Source organism: Thamnophis elegans, chromosome 2 (genome assembly GCF_009769535.1).
Source record: "Thamnophis elegans isolate rThaEle1 chromosome 2, rThaEle1.pri, whole genome shotgun sequence".
Lineage (NCBI taxonomy): Eukaryota > Metazoa > Chordata > Lepidosauria > Squamata > Colubridae > Thamnophis > Thamnophis elegans.
In genome coordinates this window covers 64117148-64143203 of record NC_045542.1, presented here as the reverse complement: position 1 = coordinate 64143203, position 26056 = coordinate 64117148, and the positions used below count along the sequence as shown (strand labels likewise).

General features: G+C 38.8%; 1 protein-coding gene across 1 annotated transcript in view; it reads left to right on the top strand.

Annotated features, from left to right (window-relative positions):
* Positions 1 to 26056, top strand: part of DNAH9 (dynein axonemal heavy chain 9) — a 224102-nt gene that overhangs the window by 182300 nt on the left and 15746 nt on the right. The window contains 6 exon segments of the mRNA XM_032239026.1: positions 3575 to 3723; positions 5916 to 6043; positions 17377 to 17604; positions 19858 to 20049; positions 20834 to 21025; positions 21869 to 22039. Of these exon segments, the coding sequence (XP_032094917.1) occupies positions 3575 to 3723; positions 5916 to 6043; positions 17377 to 17604; positions 19858 to 20049; positions 20834 to 21025; positions 21869 to 22039 (1060 nt within the window).

The following is a 26056-nucleotide window of genomic DNA, read 5'->3' as shown; positions in this document are numbered from 1 at the left end:
GATATTTCTTCAACTACTTTTAGAATAAAGGAACCTATCGATATATTTTATTCTTAAAAACCTTTTAGTCAGAAAAGAGCCCTGCTCATAAGAGAAAATACTGTTTATAATGCAACAGTTATGATATAGACCAGCATTTCTGAACCTTGGTGACTTTAAGAGGAGTGAACTTCAACTCCCAGAATTCCTTAGCCAATTGGCTGGGGAATTCTGGGAGTTGAAGTCTACCCCTCTTAAAGTGGCCAAGGTTCAGAAAGACTGATATAGACATAGAATGCTTTTAGGAAATGGAGCAGTGGCTAAATGGCTGAAATCTAGAAGAGGAAGCATACATCTTACGGCATCCTTGCAGACTCTACTTGTAGGAGAAGAATCTCCTACAAGTGACAAAATTCCAAACTTTTTGCCTAATGGATTATAAATGCTACAGAAATGCTCCCAATAAAATATACATAAGCCTGACATTTTGCTAACATGAGCCTCTCTTCAACCATTTAATTAAATCATAACAATTACTTCAAAGTTATTCCCCTCCCTCTCCCCATGTTGATACCTAGTGTTTTGCATTTTGTAAGGTTTTTGAATTGTCCCGGGGGCATATCATGCAAGTCAAGCATCAGGTTTTTTTTTTTAAAAAGTGGCATGTCAGTTTAAACAATCGTAATCATTACTGGACTATTCTGTGCAATCCTCCTTGCACTCTCCTGGCTTATTGCAAAATAAAACTGCTTTTATTGAAAGGTTTCCTTTATATCTTCTCATTAAACAGTATTGCCTTTCTACAATAATTTCTGTTATTAAAAAGGCCAGCAAGGAAAAGAATAGCTCATCCTGGCATCTTCAAGACAAGCACATTTCTGTGTTCTTGCACATCCGAGGGCAAGACACATACCTTCTATCTCTGAAATGTTAAAAATAAACTCTTCTGGCACAAGCAAGCTCTATAATTTATTGTAACATTTTTGTCTGTTATTTCTCTGAGGTTCTGTGAAAAAAATAGGTCTTGTAGCATTATTTATCCCTACAGGAAAAAATATATAAACAAATAAATAAGTAATAATACCAAGAATCCAGTTGCTGTTGACTGGTTATAAGTTATTTAATAAAACAGGCTTAGCAATATACAGGCAGGCACACAACAATGGTACAAGTGATTTGAGAAAAGCAAAATGTAGTTGTTCCACCAGGATTTCTTTATTGCTTAATATAGTGCTTCCAGCTTTTCCTTCATTACCCAAAACCAATGATCAGAAGGTCCTTATTTAAATGCTCCTGTTGTGATTGGGTAACAGGTTTGTGTGTTGTTACCTGAAGAAAAACCACCTTTACCAATTTTGGTTAATTTCAGCAAGTTTGAGAAACAATAGCTTAACAGTTTAGTCATCTGTTGGATATCTGATTACCGTACTTTTTAGAGTATAAGGCACACTCCCCCCCCCAAAAAAAAAGAGGGTGGAAATGTCAGTGCATCATTCCACTAAATGCAGCCATTTTTGGCCTCCTGAAACCCTGCCCTGTGTGTCCCGTTTTTGCAAAAACTGGGCCCATTTTCACAAAAATTGGATCTGCAGAGGGTTTGGGAGGTCTGAAGAGTGCTCCTGGGGGCCAGGGAGAACAAAAACTATTTTATTTCTTGTTTTCCTCTTTGAAATCTTGGTGGGTCTTATAGTCCAAAAATACAGTATGTCCTCGGACTCAAAAGATTCTAATTTGATTTTCAGCAGCTGCATGATTGTTGTAGAAAACAATCCCATATTCATGAATTAAAGAATCACAAAATTTTGGAAAACCAATCATCTAATTCAGCCTTTCTCACTAGAAAGCAGTATCTGTTGGTCTGCCCAGACTTTTCTTCAAAATCATTTTGAACACGTCTAATGTAGAGGATTTATCAGTGGGTTCCCAACCTTGACATCTGCATTAAAAGAGTTTCTATTTCATGTTATTAGCAACATTTTTAAAAGATCACATTGAAACTGTGAATCTCATGGTCCCAATGTAAAACTTATGGACAGGTTAGGAAGTCACAATATCAACTGAACATGTTGAAACAAATTGACTCCAGACTGGCAAATGAGTAGGACAAAGCTGTATACAGTCCTCTCTCCTTACTTGTTCCTCCTCTCCTCTTACATATGGAAAATGGATGTAATTTTAAAGCTGGAGGGAGAAACACCAATAAATTCACCATGCTGATGACATTATTCTGAATGATTAAAATGCAAATGCCATGGAACAATTATAATGAAAGTCAAGAAGCATAGGGAGAACTGAGAATAAAATCAAATATGAAGAACTACAACAAACAGACTTAAAAATGACAACGAAGATATCAAAATAGTGGATTAAGTATTAAAGCACTGTAGTCAAGAAATACAATGCAGACCAGCACAATGGTAGAATAGCAATGGAGGAAAAGATATTCATTTTCGATAGGATCCTTTAGGGAAACGAAAGCTGGACTTTAAAGAATAGAACAGAAAGACTGTCAATGGTTTGGAACTTTGGTATTGGAGAAGATTCCATGGATAGAATGTGGTTTTCTAGCAATGCTGCTTAGGAAGGAAGTGGACCTAGGAAGATGCATTTATTGGTATTCCTTTTTAACATATTTTTTTTAAAATATTACCTGTATATACGAGTTGATTCTTGATAAAAGTTAGATACCAATAGCTGTCTTTTTCTAAATCATGACTAAGACTAAGAATAATAATGGTATATTGCGTATCAGACTAGATATCAAATATTTTGCAATATAAGCTTGTTCTGTACCATTTCCTGACTTAGTCTCTGATGTTTTCCATACCATTTTAGTAATAGCAATAGCACTTAGTCTTATAAACCGTTTCACAGTGCTTTACAGCCCTCTCTAAGTGGTTTACAGAGTCAGCCTATTGCCCCCAACAATCTGAGTCCTCATTTTACCGACCTCAGAAGAATGGAAGGCTGAGTCAACCTTGAGCATGATGGGATTTGAACTGCTAAATTGCAGGCAGCCAGCAGTCAGCAGAAGTAGCTGCAGTACTGCACTCTCACCACTGCACCACTATGGCTCTTAAAGTTTAAGTATTTTGCATTCAACACATCTAAAGTTTTAATAGTGTTAATAATTTTGGTAGTTTGTAGCAATAAGCAATAACAATATTGGTGCCAGAGTATTGGCAGCATTAAGACCTCTTATTAAAACCATAAATATTTCTTGTTTAAAATGCATTTCCATTGTTTTCATAAGATGGATAAAGTAGATCTTATTGCAATCTTGAACTTTCTGGAAATCTAACCTTTCTCAAGGGCAGAGCATATAATTGGTCAAAGCAATGCTTAAGAAAAGAAGCCATTCACTTTTCTCTTTGAGACCTCAAGTCAATATTCTCTTTCAGTATTGCCAGTTGGCATATTAGGTGAATAAGCTGGCAGTTCTTCCACATCTGACTTTTTCCCCCCTGGTATTGGATTTGGGAGGCAGAGATATTGAGTCCTCAGTCTAGGATAAGTCATACCTTATAGTAATTTGTTTCCTTAATAAAAACATTGTAATTGCCACACATAATTCTTTACCAATCTATTTCAACAGGGATTTTGTGGAAGAAAAGCTTGGGAGCAAATACGTGGTAGGACGATCTCTGGATTTTGCAACATCCTATGAGGAATCAGGACCTGCAACCCCTGTGTTCTTTATTCTCTCACCTGGAGTGGATCCCTTGAAAGATGTAGAGAAACATGGTAAATACAGTGCATCAGAAACCATATGACAACTACATTGCTTTATAAAAACTTGCTTTATAAAAAAAAATCCCTTTTCTTTGTTGGTTCCATGGAGAGAGATATTTTTAATTTAGCACACTGCCATAAAAACCACCATCTTATACTTTATTTACACCTCCGTTTTTTTTTGTCCTTTCCACTCAAACACCTGGCACAGCAGTCCCATTTTCACATCTCTCCGCTGACTGTTGAATTGTGTCTAGCAGCACTAAACAGAGCCTGCTGCAATCTCTGCTTTGATTAGGTTTGAGAAGACCTCTGATGGACTGCCTTTGGAGCATTGGACAAAAGGCAGATGGACACTTTCTGCTTGGCTTCCAGTCCCAGCCTTCTGCAAACACATCAGCACCAGTATCTTCCAGTTTTGCTCCAAAACTTCTGTTTTCTGACCCAAGCACTCTTAAGCCCTACAAGTTAATAGTTCCTGTGGAGGCTGGTGCCTTTGGCTCCGTGCTTGTGTGGGCAAAGCGTGATTGGAGCTGCCGTTTTTTCTATAAATATAGGTGGGGGTGTGTGGAATATTGTCTTTGTTGCTTTAAACGGATTGGTTGGCTGTCTTGTCACATCTTGATTGGTTGATGGAATTGATGTTTGGTGAGGGTGATCGGTGATGGTGTCCTCTGTTGTTTTGGGTCCTGTGTCGGTTTTTGTGGCTGGGACTCATTTATTGACTAGGGCTAATTTCCAGGTGTCTGGTAGGCAGGAGGTATCATCACATTTATTCATGTTGTGGGGATGTTTCGCTATTTCAATAGCTTCCATAATTTATTTATTTATTTATTTATTTATATATATACATACATACATACATACACATACATACATACATACATACACACACACACACACACACATATACACACACACACATATATACATACATACATACATACATACATACACATAGACTTTTCTTCACCCCTTCCCTTCCTACCCCACCCAGCCCATCACCTTCCTACATTATCTTACAAAGGAATTCAAGAGCAAAAGAACTTCCCATTTCTTCTTCCTTTAATTACTGTAGCATTAGAGCAACAATTGCACAGTAATCAGAGGAAAAAAAGTAAAAAAAAAATGTCTGTGTAGTATAAAGGAGATACTGTGGAAATTGGGATGTGAAGGCATCCATGTGCAAATATCTGGGAAAACAAAGGAAAGGCAAAGAGATTTGTGAGGATGGAATAGTCCTTAAAGACAGGCACTGTTAGGAAAGACTACCTGGGAGTCATCTATTCAGGCCCCATTGCCAGCTCACAGCAATTTGGACTGCAATTACTGAAGTTGCCTTAAGAAACAGCCAGGAGCACCATGGGAGATAATCATTTTAGGATGTAGTTCAATATTGTTCCCAAACACCATCTCAATCTATGAAGATAGAAAGTACTATTTGCAGCCGTGCACTTGGGGAATTAAACAGCAGTTTTGTCCATGAGGTTTAGTCGTGGGATTTTAGACAGGAAGAGAAATGGGGGGGAGGATTAACACCAGGGGTGGGTTCCTGCCAGTTCTAACCTCTTTTATAGAAGAGGTTCCACAAATCTACAGTGCCGTTTAGAACCGGTTCCAGTTCACTCCTCCCACCCGTCTGTACATCATCAGGATGAAGAGCGAGAGGAGGAATTCTGGGAACTGAAGTCCACAAGTCTTAAAGCTGTCAAGTTTGAACACCCCTGGGTTTTTTTCCCTAAAGGGTTAGGGGAGCAAGGGTCTTGTAACTTGACAGCTTTAAGACTTGCACACTTCAATGCCAGAGTTCCTGAGCCAACATTTTGGTTGCTAAGCAAGAGCGTTGTTAAGTGAGTTTCACCACATTTTACAAGTTGACCATGCCCACCGAGTCACATGACTGCCAAGCCACTTCCAGTTGGTCACATGCCTGGCAAGCTACTCCCATCCGGTCACATGCCCAGCAAACCACTCCCACAAAGCAGGCCACACCTACAGAAGAGGTTCTAAAATTTTTTGAAAACCACCACTGATTAACACCCACACACCTCTATTCGTTGTATACTTCAATCCCACGTAGGATCGGCCTGCACAGCTAATCAAGGTAGTAGATCTAGTACAAAGCTAAATCTGTGGCTGCCAATCTAATGTGAGTTGCTGGCACTGTTTTTCTCTGGACTGAAACACTTACTTTTTCCTTTCAGGAAAGAAACTTGGCTACACATTTAACAACCGGAATTTCCATAATGTCTCACTGGGGCAAGGTCAAGAGATAGTAGCAGAACAAGCCCTCGACCTGGCAGCAGCAGAAGGACACTGGGTTATCTTGCAGGTCTGTGTTCTCTTTTAGTTTGGGAGAAGAGGTCTCTTGTCTGCCTTCAAGCCATCTGTTATCCAGAGAGGTGAAAGCAGGAGCAATTGGGAGTAGAACAAATCACTCTTTGACAAATCTCCCAGTCTTTCTGCTGCTTAGAACTCTGTAGAAATACCAGCCTGGGTGAACCTTATTTTGGGGACTAAGAATAATGGAGTTTGCAGACTAAAAAAACCATCTGGATGGCGCTGTTTTGGGAAAAGCTGCTGTTTATTTAGCTTTTACATCAGTACATTTAATTTGCAAATTGGTGTAATGGCTAATTTCTTCAGAAAGGGCCACATAGCCCATGGGAAACAAAGCCACTGGTTGAACTCTCCTTTTGCTGCTGTAGCCTTGAGAAGAATCTGAAGGTTTATATTCTACATTCCAAAATGACAGGTGGGATTCCTACCCACCTACATACATTGCTGAATGTACAATTCACATTCTAATGGCTGATACGATTATGTATACTACTTTATTTTTTTTTGTCTCTCTGTGTGTGTGTGTGTGTAGGAAAGGATATATAGTACCAACATAAATTTCAATACTTCATCAAGAAAAGTTGAAATTAGTTACGCATATTCTGCATATTTTTCATTTTTCTGGCATCTGCCAAGGAGAGAGAGCAGTGTGAAGTGTACCCTGAAGCTGTGCCCTCTGATCCCTGAACATTCTTCTCCTGTCACCTTTTATTGTTTTGGCATATCATCAGGCATGATTCGCTGCAATTTACTTTCATAATTTTAAGGTACAGAAATTAACTTCAAAGAAGATGTATAACAAATGCTCAGCAAGTTGAATTCTCTGCCCAGGCTGAGCTGTGTTTAGAGGCTGAGAAGGGAAGAGGTTTTGAGGATAGCATTTCAGTTTCAAACAAGGATGGGCAACTATCACTGAGCCACACAATTGCTTATATATTGGCTCTTTCTATTTAATCATGCAAATGTGGCTCATTTAAATGGGGTGGATTGATGAGGTGGGGTGGATTGATGAGTGGGTGAGAATTTCAGTGGTTTCATTAATTATTAAAGCCATGTCAACTATGTACATATTTTCATTAATCAGACACTCAAGTTTAAGGAAGTCCACCAATCCTGATGTACCTAATTTTTGCTGTGTTTGAAGAATTTAGTCAATGATACACTTTACAAAGTATGTTTCTCTTCTAGACCAGAGGACTGAGGGGATACAGTAAATGAGATGGAAAGGTCCCTTCTACTGCAGTTCATGGTGGATTTTCATTCATATTATTATTCCATAATATTTTTGCTGCAGCAATATTTGTTCTGGTCTGTATTTCTGTGGTTTTCTTCAGCACCTTATGCAAAGGGCCTGAATAGCAAACTGCTTCTGTCTGATGTTTTATGTGTGAAGAATGGATGACATAGAATGGAATGGAATAGAATATGTTTGTCATTGGTCCTAAATGTTCTTTTCTTTCTTTAAATCCTGTTTCATGTCTTAATTTGTGAAATACATCATAGTCACAAAGCCAAAATTTTGGGGAAAGAATCTAAGCACTACTGTAGCTTTTCTTAACTTAACCATAGTCTTTGCTTATTAATCAGAATGCCATTATCTTCCTTCCACAATTTGCTTAACAAAAATTCCTATGTTCTGTCCCATTTTCATACATTAATATGGAGACTGAATTGGGTTCATGTACTAAATTAAATCACAATGAACTGCTCAACCATAGCAGTGCACTGTTCAAAAGACTTGGCAGAAATTTCCCTGTTGCATGTTAAATAATTGGTTTACTTGTTAAGCATTAGGAAGTGGAAGGCTTGTTTGCATAAGAAACCAACCAAACAACCGCCCCCTCCCCACTTAAGAAACAATTACCTTCAACCTTGAATTCTTTGCCAACCAAATTTGCATTCTAGAATTTCCAGACTATGTTTAAATTGGGCACATAAAAAGGCATTTAGGTGGACATGATCATTTGTATGTCTTTGGCTTTCATCAGCCATCAGGGTAGAAATAGTACACCATGCTTCTGACTCTTCTGTAGGCATCAATCCTCTAAGGATTACTTTACAGCCCTGAAGAGGTTTTAAGGTAACTCAGCATTCTTTTGCCAATAGAAACCTCTGTGCATTATTATCCTAACATAAATAAACCTCACCATGTGCCTTCTGGCATGAATAAACTATATATTTTGCCCGCCACCAGAATAAAATGCACTTTGGCACTCTGCAGAGATGCTTTCTTTCCATTCAAAAAATACCTTGTATGATGTAATGGAAATATAAATAGGAAACAGAACACTTTTGGGAGAAATTTGCCTCTTAGGAGTGATAGACCATTCATTCAGAGGTGGTATTCAGCAGGTTCTGACCAGTTCTGGAGAACCAGTAGCAGAAATTTTGAGTAGTTCGGAAAACTTATAAATACCACCTCTGACTGGCCCCGCTCCCATCTATTCTCTGCCTCCTGAATCCCAGCTGATTGGGAGGGAATGGGGATTTTGCAGTAACCTTCCACTGGAGTGGGGAGGGAATGGAGATTTTACAATATCCTTCCCCTGCCATGCCCACCAAGCCATGGCCACAGAAGTGGTAGTAAAATTTTTGAATCTCACCACTGCATTCATTGCATTGGCAAACTCTTCCTTGTGTTTCAAATCTAGCATGAGATAAGGCTATTTCTTTATTTATGTGCATACCACACCTGGTTTGTATCAAGAGATTTGGGGGCCCATTTTTTGAGAAGCAGATTTTGGAATTGTTGAAATGCACAGAAAAGTAAGGGTTAATGCTCCCTTCTCAATTGATATCTGATACAGGTGTATGGCATCTTAGAAAACAGTTTCCATATTCATTTATGGAGGCTTTTATTGAGGCTTTTACTTAATGCATTATCTATTTGACGTGGGGGGGGGGGGACTGCCCAGTGGGGATGCTGTAACGTGGATCCTTTAGTACTGTAGTTTTCCCTTAGAATAATCAGTAAAATGAAAAATATACCGCTAAGACAGGGACATGCAATTATTTTTGGTTGGACCTGCAGTTTTAAAATTATTATTATTTTATTAGCTGAGAGCTGACAAGAGTCTTTTTGGCCTATTTTCCCATATTTGAATGAAGATAGGGGGAATTTTACTTACAGCAGCTGCTTGGAAGCTTAGCATACTTATTTTCCTTAACCCATTAGTGTATTTTGGAGGATTCTAAGAGGGGAGACTACAAAAAGAGGTTACAAAGCTCATGGGTTTGGTGTGCCTCATCCCCTAAAACAGGGGTGTCCAACTCAAGGGCCGTGGGCCGGATCCAGCCTGTGGGGTGATTAGATCTGGCCCATGGGACCACCTGGAATCAGCGAAGGATTGACCACAGTGCCTCTGCCAGCAAAAATGGAGCCCAGGAGGGCTGAACGTAGCCGTCACAGCTGAAAACAGAGCAAGTGACATGAAGATGGGCATGCACACTCTGGTCAAACACAACACTTATGCGGCCCTCAGTGAAATCAAGTTTGACATCCCTGCCACAAAAGGTATATGGCCATTCCTTTGACTGAAAGACACCCACCCCGAACCACACTGGCATAACATTTATTGCTCAGAAGGTGTTGGGCTAATTCCATCCCCTGGCTCCAATGGAATGGTCAGAGAAGTGACTGAGATTATACCCACAATAATTTCCAATGATTTGTTGCCTGCTGAAGAGATAAAACATTACTTTAACCCTGGAACACCTAAGGAAAACTTAAAGCTTCTTCATGTGTCTATTAGGGAAGTCAAAGTCATAGTAGTATAGGAGGACAAAAAAGATTAGAGGGACATATTTATGTCACATTTAGATTTAAGTTGGGAAAGTCCCCCCAAAATAAAAGAGACCTGGTGGATTAGACTTCATTTTTATATGGTCTGGCATCTTGTTTGTTGCAGTGATATATCAGAAGTGTTCAGAAAGATCACAGTAATGGCAGGAGTCATTCTGATCATGATCCAATAATTGCCAACTAATATTGTGAGGTATATGGCCTCTGATGTGGTAGATAATCGTTACTGATTGTTACTGATAACAAATAAACTATGAATTTTATTTTAAAGTTATGGTAGGAGTGGCTTTTAAAATCAGCATTTTTATAACTTATGTTGCCTATGTTGGGTATCCTACTAACATCATGATACACAATGCAGTCAGCTGGGCTAGCAAAAATGTCTTCTCCAGGCTTTCTCGCTTGATATTCCCCAGATATTTTTGAAATTGAATTCCCTCAGAGGTACAAGAAAAACAATCTAGATACAAGGGTGTCAAACTGATGGCCTATGGCCCGGATGCATCACTAACAGGGCACGTCCATCCCAGCTCTATGAAGGCAAAAAACATTGTGATACATCATGTGATATCAACGTGACACAGTGAGTTTGACACCCGTGATCTTGAGAGTGCCAGGTTGGGGATGGTTGAGCGATAGAAGATGGAAAGGATTCAACACATTTTCATTGCATCTCTACTGACAGGATTAGGAGAAGATCAGTGATAAGATAAATTATTTGTTTCTCTGCTACTATTTCTAAGAGTTACCTTAGCAACATCAATGTCTTTTTTAATAATAACATTTACTAAAGTTTAAAAACAAGATAAAAAACTAATACAAACCAAGAAAAAACATAAAAAATGAGAAAAGATTGAAAGGGAGAAAAGAAATAAAAAATATAGAAGAAAAAAGATGTGTAAAGAAATGGCTTCCATCTTTATCAGGATGACTATAAACACTTTCAGTAACTTATCATTTTCTCTAATATTTCAGTCTGATATCTCTTTTCCCCATATCTCATCTTTTATCTATAAACATATAAAAAGCTTCGTCATTCAATCTTAATCAGCAAAAGTCCAGTAAGAGTTACCAAAAATAAAATGTCTATTTAAATTTTAATCAAATGAATCAGTTTCATATTCCTTTCCAGTTTACAGAGTAACTTATCATTTTCTCTAAAAATACAACATTTCCTCCTCCATATAATTCTGTGTATATCTTGTCATTTTAAAACCCATATCCAAAAACAGGTTGGTTCGCTGCTGTATCCGCTTCTATCACATCTTTTAAACTCATTTTTATGATAGTAAACACTCTTAAAAGAATTTTCTGAGTGTACTGTTGCCAAATATCCTTGAATTTGTCTTTTCTCCATTCTATATTAGTCCATCTCTCTTTAAATTTTAATATTTAATTCTTTCTGGTTGCCTCTAGTGTGTAATCCTCATATTTTGTTTTTGTCTAATCATCAATATTTTCCTACAGGAATTTTTGTTACACCTTAATATATTTTAATAGGATTTTAAACAACCCACATGAAGGATTCTTACAATTAGTTTCAAAATCTTATTTCAAATCCATCTGACCCGTTAGACTTTTAAAAACGTTCTAAAATCAACATTCCAATTACCCTTTTGCTGGTTATTTCAGAATAACTTTTGATGTTCTTATGAAGCTTCTTTTATTAAGGATTGAAGGAGGATTACCTGGTGTGATGTAACTTGTTCTTCTAAAGGTTCTTAATATAAAACAACAACAACAATAACAACTCAGAACCAGTTAACAAGCCATTCCTTAAAGTGATTAAGGGCATTAAGGCAAACCCAGTGTCTCTTTGAAGACTCCAAAGCACAGCTTAAGCAAAGCTAACTCTTTTGGTTCCAAGAACTCTAAAACTTGTCAGAGACTGCTGTTTTACAGTCTTATTGTAGGCGCTGTGTAGAGCACTATGGGTGATCTCAGCTCCTCCCCTTTATCTAGAGAGGGATTTTGATGCACTGACCTGTTTGACGGCAAATTGTTCTCCATGGTTGTCAGGTCCCCAAAAACCAAATCTGTGTCTACCATTGTTTCCATGGAAATCCATTGCAACACCATTTTTTTTCAAATAATGTTTTAAAACAAGTACCTACATATGTCTATTGTATGTGCATTTCCCTTTTCTGTCTCTGGACATTACCCTGGTAAGTTAGACAAGCAGCTTCTTTCCTTTCAATACTACTCACTCGGTACCTTTCTAACAGGAGCATGCTTGCATATGCTCCGTTTCTCCCACAGAGCAAAGATAATCTTCCAAAGGAGAAATATGTACATTATGTGAAATTTTCAATATCAAAAGTCAGGAATATCTGGTGATCACACCTTTGCAGAAGAGGTAGTGTTGTTGTTTTTTAATTTAACATTTTTGAAAGAACCATGGAATCAGGAAAAACATACTAATGAAATTTAAGTTTTACAATTTTCCAAAAACTGTTTAACTCATTGACTAATTCCTTACTGAGATGTAAGTACTCCGTGTGAATTGAAGACAGAAGGAGAATGGGATGGCAGAGGATGAGAAAAGCAATGACATGTTTGCAGGGGAATCCTGACTATTGGAACTTCAGAACCAGATCATACCTACCTCTAGAGAGGTTCATCATAACTTTGAATGGGTATTAAGCAACTAGTCATAAGTCAAGGACTATCTGTAAAATGTATCGATAGATACAGGTAGTCCATGACACACAACCAGTCACTTAGTGACTATTAAACTTACAACGGATCCCCCGGAAGCTACTTAAGACCTGGAATCAAAGTTCCAACAGCTGTCCCTGTTCTGTGCTCACATAATTGCATTGTGAGCACTTGGCAACTGGCCTGCATTTAAAGCTGTTTGCAATGTTCACTGTCAGGTGGCTGCAATTTATGCCATTTTGCCAGAACCTTCTGCTTAATTCTGGTTTCTTGCAACACAAAAAATCCCATAGTGAAAAAATGATTTTGTGTTTGCTTAATAACCACTGCAAAAATACTTGTAAAATCAGATGGGGGCCACGTGATGACTCATGACACTGAGTGGCATGAGTTATAACTGTAATTGTGGGCTCAATCACAATTGTAAGTCCTTTGACTTCTGAGTCATTCATCCTTTGACTCTCTTTCTTACTGTGTTTTCTGCAAATAATCCAGAAACAAGAGAAACTCCATCAAGTTCAGCAGCAAGAACGGGTGGGTTTTGCACCATTTTGAAGTGCAACAATAAAGTGGCTTTAGCAGATTGGTGAGAAATAACCTAGTGGTGTGTGGGTGTGTGCCTTGGTTGTTTACTGAACACCAATAAGCTCCAAGAACTGTCTTGGGATACACAAAACTTGGCATCTGGACAATTTTAATCAGTCACATGTCACCCAGGCAGTTGAACCAAATAATCTTCCAGAAATGTAATGCAACAGAAGAAAAACAGCCACCATGCCTAGTTCATTATGATGAAAGCTGCGTTCCTGAGATTGCCTGGGAGACACAGTAAAAAGCCTAAGTTCCTAAATTATGCTGTCTTAATCATGCTGTATACAAGTGCCTGTTGTGTTCTGTCAGGTTTTTTTCCCCTTTAGAAATCTGAGGATTGTTTGCACTCTTCAGCTTGTGCCCACACTCTCATTTCTTGTCTTATTCTTGCAATTTGGAACTCTAGGAGCTGTTCTGAACTATTAATTGAAACGAGAAAGATTTTGCTGACTGTCAGAGTGCACAGTTGCTGCTCATAGAGACATTCTGTTCTTCCAGTTCCACTTATCATTAATTGATCCAATGCACACAGTCTTGGGTGCTGGCTTTCAATTCAAGCATATGAAATGTCTATGTATCCAGGCAGTGGATTTGTGGAGCATCACTTGGTAGTCCTCTGGGTTCATATCCTAATCCTTTTCCAAGTCAGTTTTACTATACTGATCAACTTAATGCTGTATTTGATTCAATTCTGCTATGATATCCTTTGAGGCATTTAGGGTTCTAGGTTAAGTTCATGTTTCTAATTTTGCTACATTCTTCTTTAACCTGTGGTTTGTTCTTCCTGAAATGTTCCAGAACGTCAGTTAAACCATTAAGAACTTGGTTTATTTACAATAACTGAATATGCTCTGTTTTTCCCAGTAGAAATCTTATTTCTCACCAAACTCTACCTTGTGTTGTTCTTCAGGACTTCCTTTCAAAATGAGGTATTGGTCCCTCCTTATGTTTATTGGTTGGAGAATATATTTCACTCTTTTTCTTGTCATTTGATTCACAAGCACATACAGTCTAACCCACATACACATGCATAATATTAAATGACCAATTGATTTCAGAGGAAGAAAGGTACCCGGTTTACTGGTAGTTTCTTCTTTGATTACCTGTACTAGGAGATCTGGGGACTGGTTTGCTGGACCACCTGGCCTTCAGTTGCTGATGGTTAATGCCAGGTCTGTTTGTAGGAAGGCCACATCCATCCACAATTTGGTGGTGATGAATGGGCAGATTGGGCATGTATCCATGTGCAGAGGATGGAAGGAATGGCCTTGAGGGACATGTAGTCCTGGCCTTTGCCTCTGAGTAGTAGTTTGGTGATCCAGATGTAGAAGATATTAACCATCTGTCCTTTATTGTGGCAGAACACTTTCTGACCCATATACAACTGTTGCCCTTTCCTCCAGAGGGCCAGGTCAATTCAGAGAATCTGCCTCAGATGCCTCAATGGATTCACTTGGTTTCCAGCATGCACTTAGAGAGTTTCCTGATAATCTTGAGGACCTCATTCACTGCTGACATGAGACAGCATCTTGGCTCCTTGACAAAGTCACTTCTGAATGGCCTCTCTTTTTTTGGCCAATCCCAGCTTGCCCTTGGTTCTCTGATGACATCAGGAGCTGAGGTGGCAGAAACATCACTGGAAGATAGACTTAATTTGACTATGTCTGGATATGTCCCCTAGTTCAGGTCTTTTCTGTGGTGATAAGACAACAGAAATGTAAACTGTCCCCATCACTTTCCCTTTCAAATTAGAAAATGAGTCTGTGTCTTCCAGCATTGCAGCATACAGTCAATACTAGACTGGATAGGGATGCTGTTTTGCTGGGATCGAGTGCTTTGTTCTAATCTCAGAACAACATTTTTTTCCTTGTGTGAATACTACCAATATTACCAATAAAAAGACCTGGTGAAGTTTGATCAATGGCTAAAAATGAGGATACCAGGCCCACCGGATGAAAGCACAATAAATTTAGTTCTGCTAGTTACATTTCATTTCTATAAAAGAATGGACTTGTTCTCTGCTACGAGCGAATGGGAAAACTCCAATATAGTTTTTTCTCCTTGTCCTAGAATGGCTTCACTTTGACTCGCTGAACTTGGTCTTACTGGGGATTGGCATGCAGTTGGCTTTTGAAATAGCCTCATTCCCAAAAGGCCATAACATTTTTTTTTAAAAGGAACATTAGCTTCTATTAGCAATAGGATTGTGCTGTGTTGTATTCTTGAGTCTTTCAGATGTATCCCCAGAAGCTAAGCTTTAATTTGTACCTGAAAGCTACCAAACAATAGCCTTTTTTATTTTGGAAGTGAACGGTTTTTAAAGTCCTTCCCATTTCTAAGATAAGAAATTCCCCACACTTTTCAGCTGTTCCTCCTCACACAAAGACCCTGATTATCTAAATTGATGGCTCTCTACTAGCTTAAAGCTATCGCTCTGATCTGTGAATTGTGATAAATAATATGCCTTGCTGAAGATGTGTTCAGTTTCATATTTCTCTAGCATCCCGCTATTGTTATGAGCATTGCTTATTTATTGAAATCTGGACTATGTCGGAAATTAGATTTTTCTGCGTGCTGGAAACAAGCAAGATATGTTTAGAAACTGCCTGCTTTTGTAAATCCCAACTCCTGGGATCTCTGCATCGGTATTTCTGGCTTTGGGATAGATGTCTGCTCTGGATTTCTCGATTTTGATAGAATAATTTCAGCCTTCCTTTCATTTCACTCCTAGATCAAAGTTTAAATGTTTGATAAATGGTTTCTTAATTTAGATATATTTCTTATTTATTTTAGCCAAAGAAATATATCTTTGCTTTTGCCTTCCATAATGGAGTTACCCATACAAAGAACCAGGAAAACATTTTTTTTTCTTTTATAGTGTTCATACTGGTGTCATGTTTAAATTTTTCTCACATAACATCAAAAATTCCCATCCTTCCATCCTATCAGGCAATACGCTGTAGGATGGGTACAGTGGTGGGTTTCAAATTTTTTTAGAACCTCTTCTGTAGGTGTGGCATGCTTTGTGGGAGTGGCTTGCCAGCCATGTGACTGGGTGGGAGTGGCTTGCCAGCCATGTGACTGGGTGGGAGCGGCTTGCCGGCCATGTGACTTGGTGGGCATGGCCAACTTGTAAAATGTGGTGAAACTCACAATGCTCTTCCTTAGCAACCAAAATGTTGGCTCAGAAACTCTGGCATTTGAAGCATGCAAGTCTTAAAGCTGTCAAGTTACAAGACCCTTGCACCCCTAACGCTTTAGAAAAAAAAACCCAGGGGTGTTCAAACTTGACAGCTTTATGACTTGTGGACTTCAACTCCCAGAATTCCTCCTCTCGCTCTTCATCTTGATGATGTGCGGACGGGCAGGGGGAGGGAGCTGGAACCGGTTGTAAACGACACTGTAGATTTGTGGAACTTCTTCTATAAAGGAGGTTAGAACTGGCAGGAACCCACTCCTGGATGAGTATCACAGTTGGTGGCAAGACTCCAACTGCTTGCCATATAAAACTCACTGGGTGCTTTTGGGCCAGTCAGTCTTTCTCAGCCTAATCTATGCTGGAATCAGAGGTGGGTTGTCGCTGGTTCAGCCCAGATTGGGTGAACTGGTAGTATTGGCTGCAGGAGGCTCTGTCCACCCGCCTGGACGCTTCTGCACATACGCAGAAGTATCACGTGTACGCGGGAGAGTGCCCAAACTGTTAGTAAAATAATTGGCAACCCACCTCTGGCTGGAATGGTGGAAAACTGAAATGAGTAATTCTGAACAAAAGTACCAGCATTGCAAATATTTGAAGACCTCAGCTGAGCAGGATGTGAAATCTGATTTTCTGGTAACTAGCTTAGATTTCAAGGATGGATTATTTCATTGAAAATAATCAAGCAATTTTATTTCAGCTGTTTACTGGAAATTTGTTTTGTCTGGAGGAAATAATGTTATTTCAGTAACAGTACATTATTCTAACAAACAGAATACCATCATCACCCCTAAGAAAACAAACACTCAGAACTGTTTCCTTAATTGCTAGTTATTTGTCTTGATCATTTACATTTCAAAGTGTAGAAAATCCACATTGTATACATGCAGCTAATGCCTGGGGAAGTGAATTATAGTGCTCAGAGCTATTAGGCAAGGTGTTTTTTTGGTGTGTGTGTGTGTGTGTGTGTGTGTGTGTGTGTACGTGTGTACATCACAGTGCTTCTTATCTTCCGGAAGATATTGATGCAGCAGCTGCTTTAAGAGAAGGATTTAATAACCTTGCCTTTCTCTCCTAGAACATTCACCTGGTGGCCAAGTGGTTGAGTTCTCTGGAGAAGAAACTAGAGCAGCACAGTGAAGGTAGTCACCCTGATTTCCGGATCTTTATCAGTGCAGAACCTGCAGCTTCTCCTGAAAGCCATCTGATACCACAGGGTATCCTTGAGAATTCCATCAAAATCACAAATGAACCTCCAACTGGGATGCATGCCAACCTGCACAAGGCTCTGGACAACTTCAACCAGGTATCCCTCTGCCCCTGCTCCCACCTCAGGGAGATTCTTGGTGCGCTGTTTCACAGCCAGGCCAGGAAATGCTATGCAACTGGATTTAGATAACTCCATTCAAGCCTATTATAATGTAAGTCAAGGTATTAGCTCTTTGGAATGAGGCAGCTCTCATAATTGGAACCTCATCTCAAGAATTGAATTGTGCATGTAATCTCAAAGTCCCTTCCAACATTGTTTGTCTAAACTAGCCAAGTGTTTCCTCTTGTATGTTGACTTGTCTTGCTTTGAAGAAGGGAATGCATTTTCTGTACTCAAGGCTCTCAGCCAGCCTAGTCTAGAATGTAGGATGTTTGAAGCATTGGCATATGGGGGAGGGGGGGAAGGGCTCTGCTTTTTAGCTTTCTAACAGCTCTTGTCATTACTCAGTACTCTTTGGGAAAAGCACTAGATGTCTGAGTTGGCATGGCTGATGGGAATTAATGCTGTCATGCTTCTTTTGTTCCCATCTTCTATCATTTATAATTTATCATAAAATAGGAGGAGGAAGGAGTATTGGGTAGGTTTACCACCTTGAGATTTCTAAAAAATAAAAGTGAGATATTAATCAATCAATCAGACAGACAGACAAACAAACAAACAAACAAACACATTCCATATTCCAGAAAGAGAGGTGAGATAGAGTATTTATTTTCTTGCTTCTGCAAATCAGGTAGTATCTCAAAATGGCTGATTTCTTTTACAAAACATTTCATAGCTTACAATACTGCTAGGACAGTATCTCTGTACTTCTTTTAACTGCTTTGAGCTTCTAGTTCAATCAGTACAAGATGCTTTCACATAGAGATGCTGAAACATGATTGGAGCAGCCCAGAGCTGGTTATATGATTAGTGGCTATATTGAGTGTTTTAAATAAATAAATAATTAAACAAACAAACAAACAGGTCTAGAAAGAGTTTATTGCCACATTCCTTTTAAACAGAAATGGTAGGTTTTGCATTGCATAAGCACTCTGTTGTTCTTTCAAATTTGCAACTAGAGAAATGTGTGAGGATAAATAAGCACAGGGTATATTTGTCCTAATATTATGACTCAGACCTTTGTCTCACTTTTCATCAAGGAGGCTAAGCACATTTGTGGGAAAGAATTATTCCCAAGGCTTCTAAGCACTATTTCCAACTTACATGGGAAACAATATTGAGTGTTGGCTAACCATCCAACAGCTCTTTGATTTTCAGTTAATCTGTCACAAACAATCAAGAGTGCTCTTGAACATCGTTATGGCAGACAGGTGGGCATACATTTGATCAATTGATAATGTTCACTGATCCCAACTCCAGTCCATGGAGATTCTTTTCCCATGACTTTACTTAGAGCAAAAAGTTCTCTAAACAATTGAGAACAAGCCTTTTTGTTGCACATTTGTCAGTCACATCACTCCTGCAATTATCCATCTAGTCTCCAAACCACACTATAAACAGACTATAAGAAGAGCCATCACCTAATAGAGATTCCTATGCAACATAAAAGATCAGACTGTATGAGAGAGCATTTAATCAGCTACAAATATTCAGAAAGCATGCTTTTAGATGACTTTTTAAAAACCAGATAAAAACATTGCAACAACCATAAAGTGACATTTTATTTGTTCAGAGAAAAATCTTTAAGTAATTTATTTATTAATAAGTAATGAAAAAATGTTAGCATGAAAGCTACCAAAATGGATTATCAATGGAAAATAAATTGAGTAAGTCTGGAAGTCAACATTGGCATTCTCACAACTTCTCAGATCCATGCAAGTAATGAAGATGAGTGGAGATTTTCACACTCCCAGATACCGTTATCCAATTCTTTATGTGGATCAGTGTGTTCATTCTTCTTCTTCATTTCATTTGGCTCCTACCTAAAGACTTAGATCAGTGGTTCCCAAACTTGGCAACTTTAAGACTTGTGGACTTCAACTCCCAGAATTCTCCAGCCAGCATTGCTGGGAGTTGAAGTCCACAAGTCTTAAAGTTGCCAAGTTTGGGAACCACTGACTTAGATCATGGTTGTCCAACTCTTGGCTGGTCTGCATTGACTGGTGGAATTGTCTTTGACACCATATGAAATATATAATATAGTTAATGTATATAAATAACATTACTCTATTTTTAAATATTTTTATTACGATCTTGTGGGGGCTTATTGCTAACTATCCAGGGCTGCGAGTTGAACACACCTGACTTAGTTGGTACTTATTATGGAAACCAACTTTTCTTTTCCTGCAGGACACGCTGGAGATGTGTACCCGTGAGAATGAGTTCAAGAGCATCCTTTTTGCCCTCTGCTATTTCCATGCTGTGGTAGCAGAAAGGCGCAAATTTGGCCCTCAGGGCTGGAATCGTTCATACCCATTTAACATTGGGGACCTCACCATTTCTGTCAATGTTCTATACAATTACTTGGAGGCCACTTCTAAGGTGAACTAAATCATATACTAGAATCATGTGCAGCAATTTCTAATAGATGATCACTAGAGGGTTTTTTTTTGAGGGGTTGGGGCAGCATTCTCTATCAATGTGCCATCTTTCCCTCCTTCTTTTTTTGTGACTTCAGAAAATAGCAATAGCAGTTAGACTTATATACCACTTCATAGGGCTTTCAGCCTTCTCTAAGCGGTTTACAGAGTCAGCATATCGCCCCCACAGTCTGGGTCCTCATTTTACCCACCTCGGAAGGATGGAAGGTTGACTCAAGGAGTCAACCTTGAGCCGGTGAGATTTGAACCGCTGAACTGCCGAACTAGCAGTCAGCTGAAGTAGCCTGCAGTGCTGCATTTAACCACTGCGCCACCTTGGCTCTTTATGCTTTTCCTTTTCATCCTATTTCTGTGGATATTCCTAACTAGCCTGGTAGGCTTGTACTAGGACATTTCTCTGAAAAATATTTGATTGAGTGCCTAGATAAATGTGTTTCAGTCTAAGGAATGGGGAAAGACTTGTTTTCAGCAACACTCCTACTACTTTTCAGTTCTACACACACACACACACATTTATACACACACACAAAGTCTGTTCCACAGTCTGGGGCATCTCTAAATGAAATCTCTCTGGTGTTGCCTGGAGTTGTATAACTGTTATATTACACCCAGTTTCCTCCAAAAACAAACTCCCGCTTTAAGATTTCCAAAGACTGTGTAGAATGAATTGCCTGCTGCTACGCTGTAAGGAACTGTCCCAACTAACTTCCCTTCTTGGCATTTAGGTTCCCTATGATGACCTCCGGTACCTCTTTGGAGAGATCATGTACGGGGGTCACATTACAGACGATTGGGATAGGCGTCTCTGTAAATCCTACTTAGAAGAATTTATCAAGCCTGAAATGCTGGAAGGAGAGTTTTTATTGGCTTCTGGATTTCCCCTCCCAGGAAACATGGACTACAATGGTTATCATCAGGTAGTCTTGCATTTACTCAGCCTGCTCTGATCTGTGTTGGAGTTCATAGCCATATAAGGAAGCAATTTAGGGATTCAGAGCTTTAGGCAAAGATCTGCTGTTTTTGCCTCCATAATGCTATCTGATTGTAAAATGACAGTTGGCCATGTCCTTGTCCAGTTCGTACAAGGATAGGGGAAAAAAGCATTTGTGGTGGTATTTCTCTAGCCTTAGGAGGCGTATTGAAAATTTTTATCTATTAACCCAAAAATAGTTTCAAATTGCAATCCAGGCTATCAAGTTTCTCTAGATGTTTTGGGCACAGCTCTCATCGATCTTTGCTATTGACCCTGCTGGCTGGAACTAAGGGGATTTGGGTCAAAATGTCTGAAAGATGCTAACTTTTCTGTCTTTGTAACTGTACTATACTATATGTAGCCATGTTTAGGAATTTCCTAGCAGGAGTCTTTATCCCCACTATTATTATTTTAGAATATTTTTGAAAAATTTACACATTCAGCTATCAAAACTGTATTCTAATTAGGACTGAGACTGATGCATACCAAAATATACTGGAAAATGTATTAGGTTGAAAATGTCTAATTATTAATTATAATTAATTACAATTAATTTTAATTTGGACAGGGCTCATCTGCTTACAAATGCAGCATCATGATGATTTAGTTTAACTTAGAGGTTCAATAAAACTGCAGATGACTTATGGCATTACATGCCACTCAGAGTCACTTAACTGTGAGATTGGCAGATATATAAATATGATGAATGAATGAATGATGAATGAATGAATGAATGAATATGTGGTACTTGTCATTTGCTGAGTGTGCATATCATTTTCCTGCCTAGTATATAGATGATGCCCTACCTCCTGAATCTCCATATCTATATGGCCTTCACCCCAATGCAGAAATTGGCTTCTTAACTCAAACATCAGAGAAGCTTTTCCGTACTGTTTTGGAGCTACAACCTCGAGACACTAATCTTGGAGAAGGTGTAGGAACCACTCGGGAAGAGAAGGTGAGTGAGGAGGACATACTTGTCTCCTTTCCATCATTATCATTTAATGATCCCATAATCCCTTGCAGGGTGGAGTCTGGGCAACTGAATTTAGCTGAGTGTTTAATGGCTGGATGCCCTTCTTGTCACCAATGTGGAGTTATATTCAGTAGATATAATCTCAACATGCCTAGAGAGAGAAATATCTGCCTCTATCTAGGATCAAACTCACAGCCTCCTAATTGTGAGGCAAGAGCTCCACCTCTAGACCAACACACTTCACTTGTTTCTTTTATGTAGATGATTTTCTTTTATTTCATTTCATCCCCAAGAGGTTCAGGTCATGAGATGCTCACACAGGGAGTTCACTATTAGCCAGATAGTCGCAATACTGGGAAGCCATCATGGGTTCCAGGGAGGATCCTGGAGTTTTACATTCTCCATCAGGCTGCCATCCCCTTAACAGACATAATACACAGCTATGCTTTATGACCTCAGCTGATTTGTTATTCTAAATAGCAAAGGAATCTCTTAAAGAAAACTAGTATAATTTGTTGCATGTATTTACAGGCAACAAATTGTACTTATTTACAGAGATGGAAGAAGCAGATCTTCCTTTCATGCCTGCGGCTGCAATGTGCAGAAAAAGAATGGAAATTTGATCTGGGAAAGTATAGAGCCTTGCTACTTTGCAAAAAAAAAAAAAAGCCCAGCAAGTTACAGGACTTCCTTAGACCACTTGGCAATAATGGAGAACTAGGACACTACTAGGAACTTTGGTTAGGCAAGATGGACAGGTCATCCTCAACTTGCAGCCATTCATTTAGTGACTGTTCAAAGTTAACAACAGCATTGGAAAAAGTGACTTACAATTGGTCCTTGCACTTACCGCCATCACAGCATCCCCAAGGTCATGTGATCAAAATTCAGATGCTGCGCAACCAGTGTTTAGTTTAGTTTACTTTATTGTCATTGCACCTCGTACAATGAAATTAAATGCCATCTTCAGTGTAACAATGGTTACAGTGTTCTGATAATACTAAGAGAATGTGACAACTACACATATTCAACTCCAAATAAAAGCTATGTAATCAGATTAGTTAGGCCAGTTATTTATAATTTGTTAATTTAAAAGATCTTGGATTTTACTGCACAGTTCAGAGTTACCAACAGAGGGAATGTTGGGCTAGTTGTAATCTGGATATCTTGTTGAATATTGTCTGGTAGGACGCTTTTCTCATGGAATGTGGGGAATATGTACAAACTCACTTCATTGGGAAGACTGATTGTTGCTTTGCTCAGTGAAGTAAAATAAAACCATCAATAATTCGTAGTTACTCTATATTTCTTCCATTATCAGACATTTATTTTTCAATATTCCTGTTAACACAAGCATGAGGGTTTTGTTACATCCTATTTCTTTTTTTCCCCATCAAGTTCTTTATTTTATACTATTTATACATATCAATGCGTGAATGGTGTGATACCTGGGTATCATACATTTCAATACGCCGAGGTGGTGCAGTGGTTAGGGTGCAGTACTGCAGGCCACTTCAGCTGACTGTTATCTGCAGTTCAGCGGTTCAAATCTCACCGGCTCAAGGTTGACTCAGCCTTCCATCCTTCCGAGGTGGGTGAAATGAGGACCCAGACTGTGGGGGCGATATGCTGACTCTGTAAACCGCTTAGAGAAGGCTGAAAGCCCTATGAAGCGGTATATAAGTCTAACTGCTATTGCTATTGCTAATACAAATATGCATAATATTATTACTCGTAGTTATTACATTTCATTTTCATTATTTCATATTGTTTTCATACCTTTTACTACCCCTTCAGTTTCTAAACCTCCCTCTTGTTTTTTCGTATATCTTAATATTTTTATATGTATGTATGTATATGTATATGTACATGTATATGTATATGTACATGTACATGTATATGTATATGTATATGTATATGTATATGTATATGCATATATATATGTATATGTATATGTACAGTGACATGAAGTCAGGGGAGGCAGGGGAGGCAGGGGAGGCAGGGCCTCACCACTGTCATGAAAAGAAAAAAAAATTAAAAGGAAAAAGGCTGAGCTAGTTGCTGCCAGAATCACAGTGGATGACTCTGCTTAGTGCTTAACTGTTTAAAAAAGCCTCTAAAAAGTGTCCTCTACAGGAGGAGACGGGAGAACCATGTGCCTCATTTAGTCGATCTTTATGATCACGCGAGCAGAGTTAAGCATGGGTTAAAAGCCGAAAAATTCCTTATGTAGATGAGGCACGGGGTTCTCACACCTCCTCCTGTAGAGGGCATTTTTTTAGAGGCTTTTTTAAACAGTTAAGCAGAGTCATCCATTGGGGACTCTGGCAGCAGCTAACCCAGCCTGACCTCAGCAGCGCTTGCCTTTTTCCTTTTACATTTTTACATTTTCATGATGGCAGGCAAGAGCAGAGTTGAAATCCTCTGTGAAACAGCTGGAAAAGGGATGTGGGTCAAAGGGAGGGGGAGGAATTCAAAATTAATGTAATTTGTAAGTAATTATTTTAAAAATTCTTTTTCCCCCCTCATGACACTGGTGGGGCCCCACCTCCCCTGACTGCATGTCCCTGTGTATATGTATATGTATATGATGTATATGTATATGTATATATAATTCAAATTCCTTTTTTGTCCTTCCTCCTCTTTCTCCTACTATTTTTGGGATTGTGGCTCTTGACATGCCACTGAACAGCTGTTTTTAGTTGCCTTCCCAGGGAAAATTACATACCCTTATTATAGGAACCAAAATTTGGATGGATTTACTCAGTTTCTGATTTGTGATTATTAGTTCTGACTGATTAGAAGTGATGGGCTGGGAAATGGAGATACATTTTCTGTAGTTGCAGGAAATACTTCAAAGTATATTAGGAATGCTAATTACATTATCACCCAACTCATCCAAAATCTGGCAGTTGAGCTATATTTCTTGTATAGTTTGCAGCATGATGCAATGATTCACGTTACAATTGATTGATTGCATTTGTATCCCACGGCAATGTAACAACTCTTGGTGGCCTATATCGCATAATTTAGATGAATGTATAAAACATTTATGCTATGGTTAAAATAATTGATTAAATAACAGTCATAACACCCTTGAAACGAGTATACAATTTAGCTACTGTATATTAAAATAGAATAACAGATGGTGTAGAGCATGAACTTAAGAGAATGCTCTCTGAAATAGTTACATTTATTACAGACAAATCTGATATTAATCATCAGCATCTGGAGGCCAAGGACACCCCCAGTGCAGTTAACCTGGCTTGCCGGTTGGAGAAACCAGATTGACACTGATACCACATTGGAAGTCTCTCTACTTCTGAAATGCTCTACAGATAGTTCCTGATTTATGATCATAATTGAACCCAGAATTATGGTTGTAAGTCATGGTGTTCATTAAATGGGTCACCATATGACTCTGCCCATTTTTATAACCCTATATGTAAATAGTTGTTAAGTGAATGCCAGAGTTGTTAAGTCAACCCATTTTTTTTCTGTGAGTGTTTTTTGCTGGAAACTGGAAGTAAATGCTGGAAACTTGAGAAAAATTGAGGTCTTGTGACTGCAGAATGCTGCAAATGGTTGTAAATGCAAACTGGTTGTGAAGCACTCAAAATGTGATCATGTGACCATGCAGGAGGGGATGCAGCTGTTGAAACTCTGGAACTCAGTCATACATAGCTCTTGGGGGGCCTATCGTAACTTTGAATGGTTGCTAAGCAATTGGTCATTAAGCAAGGTTTATGTGTATAGGATGCTTTCTGTCATATTTCCATTGATTTTACTATCAGTCTAAAACTCAGGCCAATTATTGGAGTATCAGCTTAGCCTCACCTTGCAACCAATCCCATTTGTGTACAGATATTACACACCCTTTCTACCATCAAGTGTAGAAAATTAGGAGTCCATGCAATTCAAATGAATGTATAGGTTTATTGTAAGCTAAAGCTCCCTACATGAACCTGAACGACTAATGATCAAAGCAAACTGGTGACA